The 21,361-nt window shown below is 38.4% G+C and overlaps 1 protein-coding gene across 1 annotated transcript in view; it reads right to left on the reverse strand.

Moving 5' to 3' along the window:
• DNAH8 (dynein axonemal heavy chain 8) overlaps positions 1-21,361 on the reverse strand; it is a 333,978-nt gene that overhangs the window by 68,388 nt on the left and 244,229 nt on the right. Inside the window, exon 82 of the mRNA XM_082412562.1 lies at positions 452-525. Coding sequence (XP_082268688.1) covers positions 452-525 — 74 coding nt within the window. The remainder of the gene's footprint in view (positions 1-451; positions 526-21,361) is intronic.

Raw genomic sequence — 21,361 nt, forward strand, 5'->3', positions numbered from 1 at the left:
TTTCTTATTTGCCTGAAACTATCCATTAATGAAAAATGAGTCTCACTTTAACTGAAAATTGAAATTTGACTGTCTAAATCTGTCACTTCTTAAGCACTATCTATTAATATTGAACATGACATTCCAAGACTGCTAGAGCTGCATCCTTTAGGAACCAGAAAGTGTGGCTGCCAAATTATCAAAAAATATTTAGTGAAAATAAAATGGAGCATATACTATAGAAAATGGAACAAGTATTTTGTGGGGACGTCAGGAGCAAACTAGCTGGAGGTTTAAAATTTGTAGGAAATCAAAGGTTGATTCTATATACATAAATAAAAATGAAAAATAATGATTGAGCATCACAGGCAGAACGCTTTACCCATCACTGTGGTGGTCCTAAGTAGACCAGATGGCCAGAGGAATAATATCAAGAATGTTGCATGAAGAGTAGTTGTCCATTGCTACATACCTGCTGCATTGACATCTGAATCAGCTTTCGAGCATGTACTTCTTGTCCTTGCCCCATTGAGATAGTTCTGCATTCTGTAACATAGAAGGATCACTATGATAAAACATAAATTTTATAACAGGATTGGGACAAAAAGTTAATTCCTGAATGGTCATAGCCTCCCTCCCTCCGTGGCTTCTAAGGAGACTTTGTTATACAAACAAGTCTGGCTTTCAGTTGTGTTGATGAGAGAAATGAGTGGAGCAGAAACTGGAAAGGGAAGGACAAGGAAAGAGAGACAAAAGGCACACGGCAGGTCTTTTAGAGAGTTCTGGGGTCTTTGGAGATAACGAGGAGATAGATTGATGGGGGAGAGGCAGCTATAATGCTATCATAGGCATTAAGAGGGAAAGAGGATTTTTGAGTTTTGCTAAATTTTTTAATTAAATTTTATTGGAGTATAGTTGCTTTACAATGTTGTGTTTCTGCTGCACAGCAAAGTGAATCAGTTATACATATACATATACCCACTCTTTTTTAGATTTCCTTCCCATTTAGGTCACCACAGAGCACTGAGTAGAGTTCCCTGTTCTATGTTTTGATTAGAATATTTTTTCGGTGTTTTATCAGATGCTTCAGTAAAGATTTAGTTGGCTTTTTATTCTTTTACAATGTCAAGTATGCAGTGTTTTGTCTGTCTGTCCGTTTGGGTTTTGTTTGCATATTTTTCCATTTTCCAAGATGGAACTTGTGGCAGCCCATGAGGGCTACATTCAGGGATAACTGCTCCTCAGGATTAAATCACCATCTTGTAACTGAGCATGAAGAAAAAGTGGAGACTGCTCCAAGATTAGAGGTGTGATTATAATTCAGCAGAATATACACTATTTAGGCTCATTAGTGAATTTGATGTCCCAGGCAGAGAACCACACTTGTGCCTGTCACATGAATTCACTAAATTGCAGAAGTCTCTAAATCATGCTTGTGAAACTGGAATTGTAAATTAACTTTTAAGCAAGTCTTTGTGGACCCAGGTCTTCTTGAATTTTAGAGGCATGATCTCTAGATCTCTAGAGGCACAGGGAAAGGAGGTCAATGGAGACATTGTGAAGCAGTGTATGCTTTTGCCCTACTCTACTGGAGGAGCCTGAATCCTCAGAAAAAAGGGCTGCTGTAGCTGGGCGAACAATGAGGCTGATTTGGAAACTCCTGGTAGAAGGTACAGAGGATGAGAGAAATTCACAGGGTGGAGTTAGAAGTATGTCAGGAACCAGAGAAGAAGTTGCCAGGGCACACCATTTAAAATATAGCACCATGGGGTTAATGACCAGAGATTCTGTGAGGGTTCGCAGGGTGCAGCATTAGGATTATTTGTGGACTCAGGGTCACAGGGTGAAACTCTGCAGTGGGTGCCTGAGAGAGGATGGCAGAGCACTGTTTGAAAAACTGGGAACTGCAATTGTCCAAAGGTCACTGAACAAAGCTGGATTTTCCCACCAAAGCCCTCATGAATGTCTCCTGCTCAAGGGGAACCAGGCACTGCTCCCAGGGCATCTGAGAAGAATCCACACACCCTATAATAGGAGAAGGAAGGAGAGGTGGAACTTGAAAGGGAGGAGCCTCCAAACTGTACAAAGAGATAGAGCCCCTCTTGTTTCAGGAGAACCCACAAATGTTAGGTAGGTCAATGGAGGAAAGTTTGATAGGGACAAAAAGTATTAACATGTGAGCATGAGCCACAATCTATCTCCCCTGTCCTTCCAACTCTTCTGAAATACACCTTTTAAAAGGAAGAACTGGTTTTTGTTGAGGTGGACTGAGTTTCTTATCTTGACCTGGGTAAGTGGTCAAGAGGAGACTTAGAGGCATTCCTTCAAAACAAACCCAGAAACTGACCACTTCTGGACATCTACACTTTTATTCTCCGGTCCATCACCTCTTGCCTGTATTCTTGCAGTAGCCTACTAACTGGTTACCTCTCTCCCACTCTTTTTCTCTACTAGTTAGTCTTCCCATGGCAGACAGAGGAATTCTGTCGAATCCTAAATCAGATTCCGTCCATCCTCTGCTCAGAAACATCCGATGGCTTCTCATTTCATCCTGCACAAAATCCAGAATCCAGTTCAAATTCTTACCTCTAAGACCCTACACAATTGGCTCCCATTGCTGCCGCACTCTACACACACACACACACACACACACACACACACACACACACACACACTTTTCAGGATCTCACCACCACTCATTCACACTTCTCCAGCCACGCTGGCCTCCTCCCTCCTCCCCAGGCACACTCCAGCCTCACCTCTATTCCCTCTGCCTGAAATGTGTCTCCTCAAACACTCCACTGACTTAATTCCTTACATCGCAGGTCTTCCTCGCCTTCTCAACAAGGTCTTCCTCACCTTCTCAACAAGGCCTTCCCTGACCATCTGATCTAGTACAGCATACCTATCCCCGTCACTCTGCCCCTTACCCTACTTTTTCTTAGCATATTATATACTTTTTGGCATATTATTTACTCACTTGTTAATTAATTACTGTCTGTTTTCCCCCGACACTAGAACATCAGCTCCACAAGGGACTTATATCACAGTGGCTTATCCAGCACCTAGACAGTGCATAGCACTCAGTAGATACTCAATAAATATTTTCTCAAACTTTAAAAACAGATATAATTCACATATCATAAAACTTACCCCTTTAAAGTCTACAATTCAATGTTTTTTTAGTATATTCATAGAGTTGTGGAACCATTACTACTGTCCAATTTCAGATCATTTTCATCAACCCAAAAAGAAACTCCACATCCATTAGCAGTCCCCATCACCCTCTCCCACTCTAGCAACCACTAATCTACTTTCTATCTCTATTCTAGATATTTCATATAAATGGAATTATACAATATGTGACCTTTTGTGTCTGTCTTCTTTTACTTAGCATAATATTTTCAAGGTTCATCCATATTGTAGCATGCATCACAACTTCATTCCTTTCTATGGCTGAGTAGTAGTCCATTGTACAGATGTACTATATTTTGTTTATCCATTCATCAGCTGATGGACATTTGGGTTGTTTCCACTTTTTGGCTAGTATGAATAATGCTGCTATGAACATTCATGTATAAGCCTTTGTGTGGACATGTTGTCAATTCTCTTAGGTATAGACTTAGGAGTAGAATTGTTGGGTCACTGCAATTCTATGCTTAACTTTTTGAGGAACTGCCAGGCTGTTTTCCAAAGCAGCTGCACCACTTTACAGTTCCATCAGCAATGTATAAAAGTTCTAATTTTTCCACATCCTTCTCAACACTTGCTATTGTCCATTTTTTTGATTATAGCCATCTTGAAATGAAGTGGTATCACACTGTAGTTTTGATATCCATTTCCCTAATGATTAATGGTGTTGAGTAACTTTTCATGTGCTTACTGGCCATATGTATATCTTCTTTGGAGAAATGTCTATTCAAATCCATGGCTCGTTTTTTAACCGGGTTATTTGACTATTTTTGCATTGTAAGAAGTTCTTTTTACATTCTGTATACCAGATCCTTATCAGATATATTATTTGCAAATATTCTCTCTCATATTGTATTAATAGGTTGTCTTTTTCACTTTCTTGATGGTATTCATTGAAGGACAAAAGTTTTCAATTTTGTTTAAGTCCAATTTATCTATTTTATCTTTTGTTTCCCATGTTTTAAGTGTCATATCTAGAAAATTACTGCCTAATCCAGTCACAAAGATTTATTCCTACATTTTCTACTAAGAGTTTGATAGTTTTAGCTCTTACATTTATATCTCTGATAATTTTGAGTTAATTTTTGTATATGGTGTCAAATAAAGGTCAAACTTTATTCTTTTGGAAGTATTAATAGATATTAGTTTTTCCAGCATGGTTTGTTGAAGAGGCTGTCCTTTCTCCATTGAAGGGTCTGGCACCCTTGTTGAGAAGCAACTGACCATAAATGAGGGTTATTTCTGGACCCCCAATTCTATTCCATTGATATATATGTCTATCCTTATGCCAGTACCATTCTGTCTGATTACTGTAGCTTTGTAGTAGGTTTTAAAAATCAGGAAGTGTGAGTCCTACACCTTTGTTCTTCTTTTACAAGGTTGTTTTGGCTATTCTGGGTTCCATGTATTTCCATATGAATTTTAGGATCAGCTTGTCAATTTCCACCAAAAAAAGGCAGCTGTGATTTTGATGGGAGTTGCTTTAAAGCTGTTAGATCAATTTGGAGAGTGCTGTCATCTTATCAATTTAAAGTCTTCCAGGAATTCCCTGGCAGTCCAGTGGTTAGGACTCAACACTTTCACTGCCGTGGCCCAGTTTCAATCGCTGGTCAGGGAAGTAAAATCCCACAAGTTGGGCAGCACGGCCAAAATAATAATAATAATAACAACAATAACAGTAAAAAATAAAGTCTTTCTATCCATGAACATGGGATGTCTTTCTATTTTTATCATCATTATCATTATTATATCTTCTTTAATTTTTCAACTATGTTTTGTAGTTTTCAACACACAAGCTTTGCACTTCTTTGTTAAATTTATTACTAAGTATCTTTTATGATATTGTAAATGAAATTGTATTTATAATTATATAAATTTTTGGTTTGTTTATATATTAATTTTTGGTTTGTTCTTGCTAGTGTGTAGAAAAACAATGGATTTTCGAATAGGATCTTGTGTTCTGCAATCTTGTTGAACTTGTTTATTAGCCCTAGTACTCTTTTGGTGGATTACTTAGGATTTTCTATATACAAAATCATGGCATCTTCAAATTGAGATGGTTTTACTTCTTCTTTTCCAGTGTGAATGCCATTTATTTCTTCTTCTGGTCTGACTAAAACCTCCAATACAGTGCTGAGTAGAAGTACAAGTAGACATTCTTCTCTTGCTCCTGATGTTTGGGGGAAAATATTCAGTCTTTCAACATTAAGTAGGATGTTAGCTGTGGGGTTTTGTACGTGCCCTCATCAGGTTGAAGAAGTTCCCTTTTATTCCTAGTTTGTTGAGCACTTTCATCATGAAAGACTGTTGGATTTTTTCAATGCTTTTTCTGCAACTATTAAGATAACCATGTGGTTTTTGTTCTGTATTCTATTAACATGGTGTATTACATTGATTAATTTCCATATGTTTAACCAACCTTGCATTCTTGGGATAAATCCCCTTGGTCATGGTGTATAATCCTTTTTATATGGTGCTGGATTTGGTTTGATAGATTTTGTTGAGAATTTTTGCTTCTATATTCAAAAAGGATATTGGTTTCCTTCTAATCTCTTTGTCTAGAATTGGTGTCAGAGTAATATGGTCTCATAGAATGAGTTGGGAGGTATTCTCTTTTATTTTTTGGAAAGATTTGTGAAGAATTGGTGTTATTCATTAAACATTCAGTAGAATTCACCCATGAAGGCATCTAGTCCTGGTATTTCTTTTGTTGGGAAGTTTTTCATTACTAAATCAATCATTTTACTTCTTTTTATTTTTGAATTTTTGAATTTTATTTCATTTTTTTTATACAGCACGTTCTTATTAGTTATCCATTTTATACATATTAGTGTATATATGTCAATCCCAATCTCCCAATTCATCACACCACCACCACCACCACCCCCACACCACTTTCCCCCCTTGGTGTCCATAGGTTTGTTTTCTACATCTGTGTCTCTATTTCTGTCCTGCAAACCAGTTCATTTGTACCATTTTTCTAGGTTCCACATATATGCATTAATATACGATATTTGTTTTTCTCTTTCTGACTTACTTCACTCTGTATGACAGTCTCTAGATCCATCTATGTCTTTACAAATAACCCAATTTCGTTCCTTTTTATGGCTGAGCAATATTCCATTGTATATATGTACCACATCTTCTTTATCCATTCATCTGTTGATGGGCGTTTAGGTTGTTCCATGACCTGTCTATTGTAAATAGTGCTGCAATGAACATTGGGGTGCATATGTCTTTTTGAATTATGGTTTTCTCTGGGTATATGCCCAGTAGTGGGATTGCTGGGTCATATGGTAATTCTATTTTTAGTTTTTTAAGGAACCTCCATACTGTTCTCCATAGTGGCTGTATCAATTTACATTCCTACCAACAGTGCAAGACGGTTCCCTTTTCTCCACACCCTCTCCAGCATTTATTGTTTGTAGATTTTCTGATGATGCCCATTCTAACTGGTGTGAGGCGATACCTCATTGTAGTTTTGATTTGCATTTCTCTTATAATTAGTGATGTTGAGCAGCTTTTCATGTGCTCCTTGGCCATCTGTATGTCTTCTTTGGAGAAATGTCCATTTAGGTCTTCTGCCCATGTTTTGATTGGGTTGTTTGTTTTTTTTAAATTGAGCTGCATGAGCTGTTTATATATTTTGGAGATTAATCCTTTGTCCGTTGATTCATTTGCAAATATTTTCTCTGATCTGAGGGTTGTATTTTTGTCTTGTTTGTAGTTTCCTTTGTTTTGTAAAAACTTTTAAGTTTCATTAGGTCCTAATTGTTTATTTTTGTTTTTATTTCCATTACTCTAGGAGGTGGATCAAAAAAGATCTTGCTGTGATTTATGTCAGAGAGTGTTCTTTCTATGTTTTCCTCTAAGAGTTTTATAGTGTCCAGTCTTAAATTTAGGTCTCTAATCCATTTTGAGTTTACTTTTGTGTATGGTGTTAGGGAGTGTTCTAATTTAATTCTTTTACATGTAGCTGTCCAGTTTTCCCAGCACCACTTATTGAAGAGTCTGTCTTTTCTCCATTGTATATCCTTGCCTCCTTTGTCATAGATTAGTTGACCATAGGTCCGTGGGTTTAACTCTGGGCTTTCTATCCTGTTCCATTGATCTATATTTCTGTTTTTGTGCCAGTACCATATTGTCTTGATTACTGTAGCTTTGTAGCATAGTCTGAAGTCAGGGAGTCTGATTCCTCCAGCTCCGTTTGTTTCCCTCAAGACTGCGTTGGCTATTCGGGGTCTTTGTGTCTCCATACAAATTTTAAGATTTTTTTGTTCTAGTTCTGTAAAAAATGCCATTGGTGATTTGATAGGGATTGCATTGAATCTGTAGATTGCTTTGGGTTGTATAGTCGTTTTCACAATGTTGATTCTTCTAATCCAAGAACATGGTATATCTCTCCATCTGTTTGTATCATCTTTAATTTCTTTCATCAGTGTCTTATAGTTTTCTGCATACAGGTCTTTTGTCTCCTAGGTAGGTTTATTCCTAGGTATTTTATTCTTTTTCTTGCAGTTGTAAATAGGACTCTTTCCTTAATTTCTTTCACATTTTTCATCATTAGTGTATAGGAATGCAAGAGATATCTGTGCATTAATTTTGTATACTGCAACTTTAACAAATTCATTGATTAGCTCTAGTAGTTTTCTGGTGGCATCTTTAGGATTCTCTATGCATAGTATCATGTCATCTGCAAACAGTGACAGTTTTACTTCTTCTTTTCCAATTTATATTCCTTTTATTTCTTTTTCTTCTCTGATTGCCATGGCTAGGACTTCCAAAACGATGTTGAATAATAGTGGCGAGAGTGGACATCCTTGTCTTGTTCCTGATCTTAGAGGAAATGCTTTCAGCTTTTCACCATTGAGAATGATGTTTGCTGTGGGTTTGTCATATATGGCCTATATTATGCTGAGGTAGGTTCCCTCTATGCCCACTTTCTGAAGAGTTTTTATCATAAATGGTGTTGAATTTTGTTGAAAGCTTTTTCTGCATCTATTGAGATGATCATATGGTTTTTATTCTTCACTTTGTTAATATGGTGTGTCACATTGATTGATTTGCATATATTGAAGAATCCTTGCATCCCTGGGATAAACCCCACTTGACCATGGTGTATGATCCTTTTAATGTGCTGTTGGATTCTGTTTTCTAGTATTTTGTTGAGGATTTTTGCATGTATATTCATCAGTGATATTGGTCTGTAATTTTCTTTTTTTTGTAGTATCTTTGTCTGGTTTTGGTATCAGGGTGATGGTGGCCTCGTAGAATGAGTTTGGGAATGTTCCTCCCTCTGCTATATTTTGGAAGAGTTTGAGAAGGATGGGTATTAGCTCTTCTCTAAATGTTTGATAGAATTCACCTGTGAAGCCATCTGGTCCTGGTTTTTTGTTTGTTGGAAGATTTTTAATCACAGTTTCAATTTCATTACTTGTGATTGGTCTGTTCATATTTTCTATTTCTTCCTGGTTCAGTCTTCGAAGGTTGTACCTTTCTAAGAATTTGTCCATTTCTTCCAAGTTGTCCATTTCATTGGCATAGATTTGCTTGTAGTAGTCTCTTAGGATGCTTTGTATTTCTGTGGTGTCTGTTGTAACTTCTCCTTTTTCATTTCTAATTTTATTGATTTGAGTCCTCTCCCTCTTTTTCTTGATGAGTCTGGCTAGTGGTTTATCTTTTCAAAGAACAAGATTTTAGTTTTATTATCTTTGCTATTGTTTTGTTTCTATTTCATTTATTTCTGCTCTGATCTTTATGATTTCTTTCCTTCTACTAACTTTGGATTTTGTTTGTTTTTCTTTCTCTACTTCCTTTAGGTGTAAGATTAGATTGTTTGACATTTTTCTTGTTTCTGGAGGTAGACTTGTATTGCTATAAACTTCCCTCTTAGAACTGCTTTTCCTGCATCCCATAGGTTTTGGATCGTTGTGTTTTCATTGTCAATTGTGTCTAGGTAATTTTTGATTTCCTCTTTGATTTCTTCAGTGATCTCTTGGTTATTTAGTAACATATTGTGTAGCCTCCATGTGTTTGTGTTTTTTACGTTTTTTTCCCTATAATTGATTTCTAATCTCATAACGTTGTAGTCAGAAAAGATGCTTGATGTGATTTCAATTTTCTTAAATTTACTGAGGCTTGATTTGTGACCCAAGATGTGATTTATCCTGGAGAACGTTCCATGTGCACTTGAGATGAAAGTGTAATCTGCTGTTTTTGGATGGAATGTCCTATGAATATCACTTAAATCTATCTGGTCTATTGTATCATTTAAAGCTGGTGTTTCCTTGTTAATTTTCTGTTTGGATGATCTGTCCATTGGTGTAAGTGAGGTGTTAAAGTCCCCCACTATTATTGTGTTACTGTCGATTTCCTCTTTTATAGCTGTTAGAAGTGGCCTTATGTATTGAGGTGCTCCTATGTTGGGTGCATATATATTTATAATTGTTATATCTTCTTCTTGGATTGATCCCTTGATCATTATGTAGTGTCCCTCCTTGTCTCTTGCAACATTCTTTGTTTTAAGTCTAGTTTATCTGATATGAGTGTTGCTACTCCAGCTTTCTTTTGATTTCCATTTGCATGGAATATCTTTTTCCATCCCCTCACTTCCAGTCTGTATGTGTCCCTAGGTCTGAAGTGGGTCTCTTGTATACAGCATATATATGGGTCTTGTTTTTGTATCCATTCAGTGAGCCTGTGTCTTTTGGTTGGAGCATTTAATCCATTCACGTTTAAGGCAATTATTGATATGTATGTTCTTATTACCATTTTCTTAATTGTTATGGGTTTGTTTTTGTAGGTCTTCTTCTTCCCTTGTGTTTCCCACTTAGAGGAGTTCCTTTAGCATTTGTTGTAGAGCTGGTTTGGTGGTGCTGAATTCTCTTAGTTTTTGCTTGTCTGTAAATGTTTTGATTTCTCTGTCGAATGTGAATGAGATCCTTGCCAGGTAGAGTAATCTGGGTTGTAGGTTCTTCCCTTTCATCACTTTAAATATATCATGCCACTCCCTTCCAGCTTGTAGATTTTCTGCTGAGAGATCAGGTGTTAACCTTATGGGAGTTCCTTTTTATGTTATTTGTTGTTTTTTCCTTGTTGCTTTCAATAATTTTTCTTTGTCTTTAATTTTTGTCAATTTGATTACCATGTGTCTCAGCGTGTTTCTTCTTGGGACTCTCTGCGCTTCCTGGACTTGGGTGGCTATTTCCTTTCCCATGTTAGGGAAGTTTTTGACTATAATCTCTTCAAATATTACTCGGGTCCTTTCTCTCTCTCTTCTCCTTCTGGGACCCCTATAATATGAATGTTGTTGTGTTTAATATTGTCCCAGAGGTCTCCTAGGCTGTCTTCACTTCTTTTAATTCTTTTTTCTTTCTTTTTACTTCTTATAGATGTATTCGGGTTTTCTATTTCTTCTTGAGTCATTTTCAGTAGTTGTCTCTTTCTAATGATTTGTCCATTTCATCTAGGTTATCTAATTTGTTGCATAAGTGTTCATAATATTACGTTATGATCTTTTTAATTTTTGTCAGGTCAACAGAGATGTCTCTTGATAAAAGAAAATTTCACATATTGAGATATGGCAATGTCATTCTGGCTTATACATGAGTTTACTTGAATGTTATGCTAACTAAAACAGCCTGTTTGTGGCCTATCAAACATACATTGTACATCTGCCCTAATTATCAGAGAGAAGGACAAATTGACCAGAATTAAAGAATGTCTATGTTAAAAATAAAGATTTTATAAATGCCTCCCTTCCTGGGATGCCAATGCTTGTACTCCTTTGATGATAAGACTCCCTTCCCAGGTGCCAAGGCCACACTGACTCACGATGTACTTGCTGATCTGTTTTTCTTGAAACCTTGAAGGAATGTATCTCTGACTTGTTTGGTGTTCTTCGCTCTGACAAGACACAAAACTGTGCTGAAAGCCATGTTTCTCCAGAGCGGGTCCTCTGAGTTATCTGAGAGGCTATTCTGGCTTTAGTCCTCAGTTTGACTCAAATAAAACTCTTTTCTATTCTTATTATAGATTGTTTATTGATTATTTTCATTGATACCCCTCTTTCATTCCTGATTTTAGTTATCTTAGTCTTCTCTCCTTTATTCTTCGTCAGTCAAAACAAAAGTTTGCCAATTTTGTTGATCTTTTCAAAGAAGATACTTTTGGTTGGATGACTCTCTATTGTCTTTTAATTCCTTCTTGCATTTTTTTCCACTCAAATATTTATTATTTCCTTCCTTTTGATTGTTTTGGGTTTGCTCTTCTTTTCCTAGTTGCTTAAGGTGGAAGGTTAAGTTCTTAATCTGCAATCTTTCTTCATTTTTAACATAGGTTGATAAATATTTGATAAATTTCTGAATAGTCTGGAAACACTAGATTGATTGATATTGGAAAAGTGAGGAAGCTTAGTACTTAAGGAAGGAAAGAATCCCAAAGGACAGAGGCCAGTGAGATAAGAGGCAGTGCAGGCTGAATTTCCAGAGGGGGTGGGAAAAGCTGCCAGAACATCATGATGGGGACTACCAAGAGAAGGAAGGATGCAGAGGGTGTTGTAGGAATTATTTTGCAGGTAATGCAGCATGATTATTCTTTGGTGGTATGGGATTTGGGGGGGTTTTGTGTGTGTGTGTGTGTGGTTTAGGGGTTTTTTGTTTGTTTGTTTGGCTGGTTGGTTATATTTCAGAGACTTTAGTAAGATTTCAACTGCCTTTCTATATCTTCCCAAAATTAGGCTTGAGTGTCTTTCACTTTTCCTCTTTCTTTTTAAAACTTTAAAAAATCTAATTAAATAATATAGGCTTATAGTGAAAGCTTTGTAAAATATAGTAGACTATAAAGAAGAAAACAAAAATCACCAATTTCCTTCCATAGAGACCTTCATTCTAATCTTTTTAGTATGCACAGTCCACAACCACTTACCCTCATTTCACAATTCAAAACAATCTGAAAACTGACAGTTTTGCCACAAAATCACTTTGGTGGCAAAAGCTGACCTGAATGGATATGAGCCTATTTATAGTCTTTATTTATCGCTATCTTTATGAATATTAATACTTTCATCTGCAATGTATTATATAATATATGAAATACTACCTTTCTAAAAGGTGGAAAATTCTGATTTCTTCAATGTGTCTGACCCCAAGGGATTTGAATAAGAGATTGTAGACCTATCTATATGAAAAATTATATATACATATTATAATACATATATATGTCATTTTATATCTCTACTTTTTAACAGTACATTGTATTTTATTGTCATTAAATATTATTGGGAAACAGTTTTTAATGGCGGCACAATGTTCCATCATGTTGATGCATTCTTGTCAATTCAGCCACTATCCTTTTGTGTATTTAAGACACTTTCAATTTTTCAATACTATAAATAGCACTAGATTAAACATCCTTGTATATGAATCTTGATGTGTATCTTTCAGTTTGTTTTTATGATAAATTAGTACATGTAGACTAGTTGGGACAAAGCATACAAACATTTTTTAAAGATTTATGATATATATAAAAAAAGGACTGCCAGTGTCTCCAGCTGAAATAAGAATGCTGTGATTCCCAACCCACACTTCTATCTTTTTTTTGAAACCAAACAGATAACAGAAGCCTTTCTGTGTCCCCCATTTCTTGTCTGTAGGAAAAATGCTTCAGTCTTCTAGACCTTCCCTGAGTTCCAAAGGGCAGATTCCAACAGTTAATTAAGGAAGTGAGGGAATGCAGAAACAAAAGAAAAGCAGTCAGGAAACAGTAGTGCAGAGGGGGCAGAGTCAACATGGCATACTAGGAGGATGCGGAATTCACGTCTCCTCACAACTAGGGCACCTACCAGGCACCGGTGGGGGACCACGGACACCTAAGGAGATGGGAGGAACCCCCAGTGACTGGTAGGATGCAGGGCTTGGGGGGAGTGAAGGGGGAGGAGAAGTGGAGGTGGGACAGGACTGGCACCCCTGAGGGGCGGCTGGGGAAGGGGAAGGGATCCCACGCACGAAGGGGGAAATTGGGGAACCATTGGGAAGGCAAAGGATCAAAAGGGAGCATGGCCAGGTTTCCCCTGCCCGCTTGGGCCCCCAGGAACCTGCTGAGATCCTGGGCCTGATCCTCTGCCCATTGAGGCCCCCTCTAGCCATGTGGATCCTGAGGTAGTGGGAGGGAGGAAAGGGGGAGCAAAAGTAAAGGCCAGACCTACAGGACCAGCACCCCTGAGGGGTGGCTGGGGGAGGGGAGGAGTTCCTACACCCAGAGGGACCAACCCACGGTTAGGGGTCCAGCGGCGACAAGTGAGACCCTAGGGGGGACAGTGGGGAAGGGTGCAAAGAAACAGAAGGGAACGCAGCCAGTGCTTTCCCTGTCCACTTAGGCACCAGGGAGCCTGTTGGGCTCCTGGGCCTAATCCTCTGCCCTTGGAGCCTCCCTCCTGCCATGCAGAGCCCAAGCCCCGCCCCTACACCCTCACCCAGGGCCCTACCTCTACACTCGGAGACTCCCTCCAACATGCTGGGCCTAAACACCACCCACACACCCTCACTCAGGGCCCTACCTCCAAACTCCGGAATTCCATACTCCAGAGGCCCTCCTTTCCACGTGCTGCCTCTCCCTTTCCCCGCAGGTCCTAAGCAGAGGCCCCACCCCACTCTTGAATATCGCCTGCCTAGGCCCCACCCCAAGACCTTTTCTGGCTACATGGATCCTGAGCCTAGGCCACGCCACACACAAAAACATTACCCCCTCCACTCGCCTAGGTCCGACCCCACCCGAAACCCCACCCCTGCCTAAGTTCCACCCCCACCTAAACTCTGCCCCTATAGCCAAGGCTTTTATATTTTTATTTATTTTTTTTTCTTTTTTCCCCTTTTAGATTGGGGTTCTGTTTTACCTTGTTGATTCATTGTTGTTGATTTTTTTATATTTTTATTTTTCCTAATAAATCTTTTATTTTTCTAATTTTATTTTATTCTTTATACTTTGTTATTGTTCTCTCCTTTTGGCTTGTTCTGCCCACCCACATCATTTTTTTTCTTTTTTCTGTTGTAGTTTTATTTTACCTTGTTGCAGTTGTTTCAATTATACTTTTATTTTCCTAATATATTTATTATCTTTCTAATTTTATTTTGTTTCTTATTCTTTGATATTGTACTGCTCCTTTTTCTCTTTCTTTTCCTTTTTTTTAACCACACCACAAAGCTTGTGGGATTTTGGTTCCCAGGCTGGATGTCGGGCCTGAGCTCCTGTGGTGGGACCTCCAAGTCCAAACCGCTGGACTAACAGAGAACCTCAGACCCCAGGGAATACCAGTCAGAGTGAGGCCTCCCTGAGGTCCTCATCTCAGCACCAAGCCCAAGCTCTATCTAACTGCCTGCAAACTCCAGTGCTGAACGTCTCAGGCCAAACAACCAGTAAGACAGGAATACAGCACCACCCATCAAAAAAAAAAAAAAAATGAAACGACAAAAAATATGTTACAGATGAAGAAGCAAGGTAAAAACCTACAAGACCAAATAAATGAAGATGAAATAGACAACCTACCTGAAAACAATTCAGAGTAATAACAGTAAACATGATCTAAAATCTTGGAAACAGAATGGAGAAAATACAAGAAACATTTAACAAGGATCTAGAAGAACTAAAGAGCAAACAAACAGTGATGAACAACACAATTACTGAAATTAAAAATACTCTAGAAGGAATCAATAGCAGAATAACTGAGGCAGAAGAACGGATAAATGAGCTGGAAGATAAAATGGTGGAAATAACTGCCAGGGAACAAAATAAAGAAAAAAGAATGAAAAGAGGACAGTCTCAGAGACCTCTGGGACAACATTAAACACACCAACATTTGAATTACAGGGGTCCCAGAAGAAGAAGAGAAAAAGAAAGGAACTGAGAAAATATTTGAAGAGATTATAGTCAAAAACTTCCCTAACATGGGAAAGGAAATAGTTAATCAAGTCCAGGAAGCACAGAGAGTACCATAAAGGATAAACCCAAAGAGAAAAACGCCAAGACACGCATTAACCAAACTATCAAAAATTAAATACAGGGGATCTTCAAGATGGTGGAGGAGTAAGACGTGGAGACCACCTTTCTCCCCACAAGTACATGAAAAATACATCTATTTGTGGAATAACTCCTACAGAACACATACTGAACGCAGGCAGAAGACCTCAGACTTCCCAAAAGGCAAGAAACTCCCCACGTACCTGGGTTGGGCAAAAGAAAAAAGAAAAAACAGAGACAAAAGAATAGGGATGGGACCTGTACCTCTGGGAGGGAGATGTGAAGGAGGAAATGTTTCCACATACTAGGAAGACCCTTCACTGGCAGAGACAGGGGATGGGTGGGAGGGGAAGCTTTGGAGCCACGGAGGAGAGCGCAGCAACAAGGGTCCAGAGGGCAAAGCAGAGAGATTCCTGCACAGAGGATCAGCACCAACCAGCACTCACCAGCCTGAGAGGCTTCTCTGCTCACCCACCTGGGCAGGTGTGGGCTGGGAGCTGAGACTCAGGCTTCCAAGTTCAGAACCGGGGAGAGGACTGGGGTTGGATACATGAACACAGCCTGAAGGGGGCTAGTGTGCCACAGTTAGCCAGAGGGAGTCCAGGAAAATGTCTGGAACTGCCTAACAGGCAAGAGAACATTGTTTCAGGGTGCACAAGGAGAGGGGACTCAGAGCACTGCCTAAACGAGCTCCAGAGACAGGAGCGAGCCGTGGCTATCAGTGTGGACACCAGAGATGGGCATGAAACGCTAAGGCTGCTGCTGCAGGCATCAAGAAGCCTGTGTGCAAGCACAGGTCACTATCCACACCTCCCCTCCCAGGAGCCTGTGCAGCCCGCCACTGCCAGGGTCCCGTGATCCACGGACAACTTCCCCGGGAGAACGCATGGAGCACCTCAGGCTGTTGCAATGTTATGCCGGCCTCTGCCGCCACAGGTTCACCCCACATTTTCTACTTCTCCCTCACCCCAGCCCAAGTGAGCCAGAGCTCCCTAATCTGCTGTTACTTTAACCCCGTCCTTTCTGGGCAGGGAACACATGCCCTCAGGTGACCTACATGCAGAGGCGGGGCCAAATCCAAAGCTGAACCCCACGAGCTGTGAGAACAAAGAAGAGAAAGGGAAATTTCTCCCAGCAGCCTCAGGAGTAGCAAATTAAATCTCCACAATCAACGTGATGTACCCTGCATCTGTGGAATACCTAAATAGAAAACAAATCATCCCAAAATTGAGGTGGTGGACTTTGGGAGCAACTGTAGACTTGGGGTTTGCTTTCTGCATCTAACTTGTTTCTGGTTTTATATTTATCTTAGCTTAGTATTTAGAGCTTATTACCCTTGGTAGATTTGTTTATTGATTTGGTTGCTCTCTTCTGTTTCTTTTTATATACGTATATGTATATATTTTTCCTTTTCCTCTTTTTGTGAATGTGTATGTGTATGCTTTTTTGTGTGATTTTGTCTGTATAGCTTTGCTTTTACCATTTGTCCTAGGGTTCTGTCTGTCCTTTTTCTTTTTTTAGTATAGTTTTTAGCGCTTGTTATTATTTGAGGATTTGTTTTGTGGTTTGGTTGCTCTCTTCTTTCTTTTTTTTAAATTACTTTTAATTTTTTTATTATTAATAATATTTTTTAATTTTAATAACTTTATTTTTTTCTTTCTTTCTTCGTTTCCCTTTCTTTCTTTCCTTCCTTTCTTTCTTTTCCTTCTTCCTTTCTTTCTTTCTTTCTCTCCCGTTCCTTCTGAGCCATGTGGCTGACAGGGTCTTCATGCTCTGGCTGGGTGTCATATCTGAGCCTCTGAGGTGGGAGACCCGAGTTCAGGACATTAGTCCACCAGAGACCTCCTGGCCCCACATAATATCAAATGACAAAAGCTCTCCCAGAGATCTCCATCTCAACGCTAAGACCCAGCTCCATTCAACGATTGGCAAGCTACAGTGCTGAACACCCCATGCCAAACAACTAGCAAGACAGGAACACAAACCCACCCATTAGCAGAGAGACTGCCTAAAATCATAATAAGTTCACAGACACCCCAAAACACACCAGCAGACGTGATCCTGCCCACCAGAAAGACAAGATCCAGCCTCATCCACCAGAACAAAGGCACCAGTCCCCTCCACCAGGAAACCTACACAACCCACTGAACCAACCTTACCCACTGGCACAGACACCAAAAACAATGGGAACTACGAACCTGAAGCTTGGGAAAAGGAGACCCCAAACAAAGTAAGTTAAGCAAAATGAGAAGACAGAGAAATACACAGCAGATGAAGGAGCAAGGTTAAAACCCATCAGACCAAACAAATGAAGAGGAAATAGACAGTCTACCTGAAAAAGAATTCAGAGTAATGATAGTAAAGATGATCCAAAATCTTGGAAATAGAATGGAGAAAATAAAAAAAACTTTCAACGCGGACCTAGAAGAACTAAAGAGCAAACAAAAAATGATGAAGAACACAATAAATGAAATTTACAACTGTCTAGAAGGAATCAATAGCAGAATAACTGAGGCAGAAGAACGGATAAGTGACCTGGAAGATAAAATAGTGGAAATAACTACCACAGAGAAGAATAAAGAAAAAAGAATGAAAAGAGTTGAGGACAGTCTCAGAGACCTCTGGGACAACATGAAACGCACCAACATTTGAATTATAGGGGTCCAAGAAGAAGAAGAGAAAAAGAAAGGGAATGAGAAAATATTTGAAGAGATTTTGGTCGAAAACTTCCCTAATGTGGGACAGGAAATAGTCAATCAAGTCCAGGAAGCACAGAGAGTCCCATACAGAATAAATCCAAGGAGAAACATGCTGAGACACATTAATCAAACTATCAAAAATTAAATGCAAAGAAAAAATATTAAAAGCAACAAGGGAAAAGCAACAAATAACATACAATAGAATCCCCATAATGTTAACAGCTGATCTTTCAGCAGAAACTCTGCAAGCCAGAAGGGAGTGGCAGGACATATTTAAAGTGATGAAAGGGAAAAACCTACAACCAAGATTACTCTACCCAGCAAGGATCTCATTCAGATTTGATGGAGAAATCAAAACCTTTACAGATAAGCGAAAGCTAAGAGAATTCAGCACCACCAAACCAGGTCTACAACAAATGCTAAAGGAAGTTCTCTAGGGAGGAAACACAAGAGAAGGAAAAGACCTACAATAAAAAACCCAAAACAATTAAGAAAATGGTAATAGGAACATACATATCGATAATAACTTTAAATTTAAATGGATTAAATGCTCCAACCAAAAGACATAGACTGGCTGAATGGATACAAAAACAAGACCCATATATATGCTGTCTACAAGAGACCCACTTTAGACCTAGAGACACATACAGACTGAAAGTGAGGGGATGGAAAAAGATATTCCATGCAAATGGGAATGAAAAGAAAGCTGGAGTAGCAATTCTCATATCAGACAAAATAGACTTTAAAATAAAGACTATTACAAGACACAAAGAAGCACACTACATAATGATCAAGGGATCAATCCAAGAAGAAGATATAACAACTGTAAATATTTATGCACCCAACATAGGAGCACCTCAATACAAAAGGCAAATGCTAACAGCCATAAAAGGGGAAATCGACAGTAACACAATCATAGTAGACGACTTTAACACCCCACTTTCACCAATGGACAGATCATACAAAATGAAAATAAATAAGGAAACACAAGCTTTAAGTGACACATTAAACAAGATGGACTTGATTGATATTTATAGGACATTCCATCCAAAAACAACAGAATACACTTTCTTCTCAAGTGCTCATAGAACATTCTCCAGGATAGGTCATATTTTGTGTCACAAATCAAGCCTTGGTAAACTTAAGAAAATTGAAATTGTATCAAGTATCTTATCTGACCACAACGTTATGAGACTAGCTATCAAATACAGGGAAAAAACTGTAAAAAATACAAACACATGGAGGCTAAACAATACACTATGAAATAACCAAGAGAACACTGAAGAAATCAAAGAGGAAATCAAAATTACCTAGAAATAAATGACAATGAAAACACAATGACCCAAAACCTATGGGATGCTGCAAAAGCAGTTCTAAGAGGGAAGTTTATAGCAATACAAGCCTACCTCAAGAAACAAGAAAAATCTCAAATAAACAACCTAACCTACACCTAAAGCAATTAGAGAAAGAAAAACAAAAAAAAAAAACCCAAAGTTAGCAGAAGGAAAGAAATCATAAAGATCAGAAATAAATGAAAAAGAGATGAAGGAAACTATAGCAAAGATCAATAAAACTAAAAGCTGGTTCCTTGAGAAGATAAACAAAATTGATAAACCATTAGTCAGACTCATCAAGAAAAAAAGGGAGAAGACTCAAATCAATAGAATTAGAAATGAAAACGGAGAAGTAACAACTGACACTGCAGAAATTAAAAGGATCATGAGAGATTACTTCAAGCAACTATATGCCAATAAAATGGACAACCTGGAAGAAATGGACAAATTCTTAGAAAAGCACAACCTTCTGAGACTGAACCAAGAAGAAATAGAAAATATCAACAGACCAACCACAAGCACTGAAATTGAAACTGTGATTAAAAATCTTCCAACAAGCAAAAGCCCAGGACCAGATGGTTTCACAGGCAAATTCTATCAAACATTTAGAGAAGAGCTAACACCTATCCTTCTCAAACTCTTCCAAAATATAACAAAGGGAGGAACATGCCCAAACTCATTCTACGAGGCCACCATCACCCTGGTGCCAAAACCAGACAAAGATGTCACAAAAAAAGAAAACTACAGGCCAATATCTCTGATGAACATAGATGCAAAAATCCTCAACAAAATACTAGCAAATAGAATCCAACAGCACGTTAAAAGGATCATACACCATGATCATGTGGGGTTTATCCCAGGAAGGGATGGATTCTTCGATATACGCATATCAATCAACATGATACACCATATTAACAAACTGAAGGATAAAAACCATATGATAATCTCAATAGATGCAGAAAAGGCTTTCGACAGAATTCAACACCCATTTATGATAAAAACCCTCTAGAATATAGGCATAGAGGGAACTTACCTCAACATAATAAAGGCCATTTACGACAAACCCACAGCCAACGTCATTCTCAATGGTGAAAAGCTGAAACCATTTCCACTGAGATCAGGAACAAGGCAAGGTTTCCCACTCTCACCGCTATTTTTCAATATACTTTTGGAAGTTTTAGTCACAGCAAGCAGAGAAGAAAAAGAAATAAAAGGAATCCAAATCGGAAAAGAACTAAAACTGTCACTGTTTGCAGATGACATGTTACTATACATAGAGAATCCTAAAGATGCTACCAGAAAACTACTAGAGCTAATCAATGAATTGGGTAGAGTAGCAGGATACAAAATTAATGCACAGAAATCTCTTGCATTCCTATACACTAATGATGAAAAATCTGAAAGAGAAATTATGGAAACACTCCCATTTACCATTGCAACAAAAGGAATAAAATACCTAGGAATAAACCTACCTCAGGAGACAAAAGACCTGTATGCAGAAAACTATAAGACACTGATGAAAGAAATTAAAGATGATACAAACAGATGGAGAGATATACCATATTCCTGGATTGGAAGAATCAACATTGTGAAAATGACTATACTACCCAAAGCAATCTACAGATTCAATGCAATCCCTATCAAACAACCAATAGCATTTTTCATAGAACTGAAACAAAAAATTTCACAATTTGTATGGAAACACAAAAGACCCCGAATAGCTAAAGCAATCTTGAGAAAGAAAAACGGAGCTGGAGGAATCAGGCTCCCTGACTTCAGACTATACTACAAAGCTACAGTAACCAAGACAGTATGGCACTGGCACAAAAACAGAAATATAGATCAATGGAACAGGATAGAAAGCCCAGAGATAAACCCACGCACCTATGGTCACCTTATCTTTGATAAAGGAGGCAAGAGTATACAATGGAGAAAAGGCAGCCTCTTCAATAAGTGATTCTGGGAAAACTGGACAGCTACAGGTAAAAGAATTAAATTAGAACACTTCCTAACACCATACACAAAAATAAACTCAAAATTGATTAAAGACCTAATGTAAGGCCCGACACTATACAATTCTTAGAGGAAAACATAGGCAGAACACTCTATGATATGAATCACAGCAAGATCCTTTTTGACTCACCT

Source organism: Balaenoptera physalus (assembly GCF_965194825.1).
Source record: "Balaenoptera physalus genome assembly, chromosome: 11".
Lineage (NCBI taxonomy): Eukaryota > Metazoa > Chordata > Mammalia > Artiodactyla > Balaenopteridae > Balaenoptera > Balaenoptera physalus.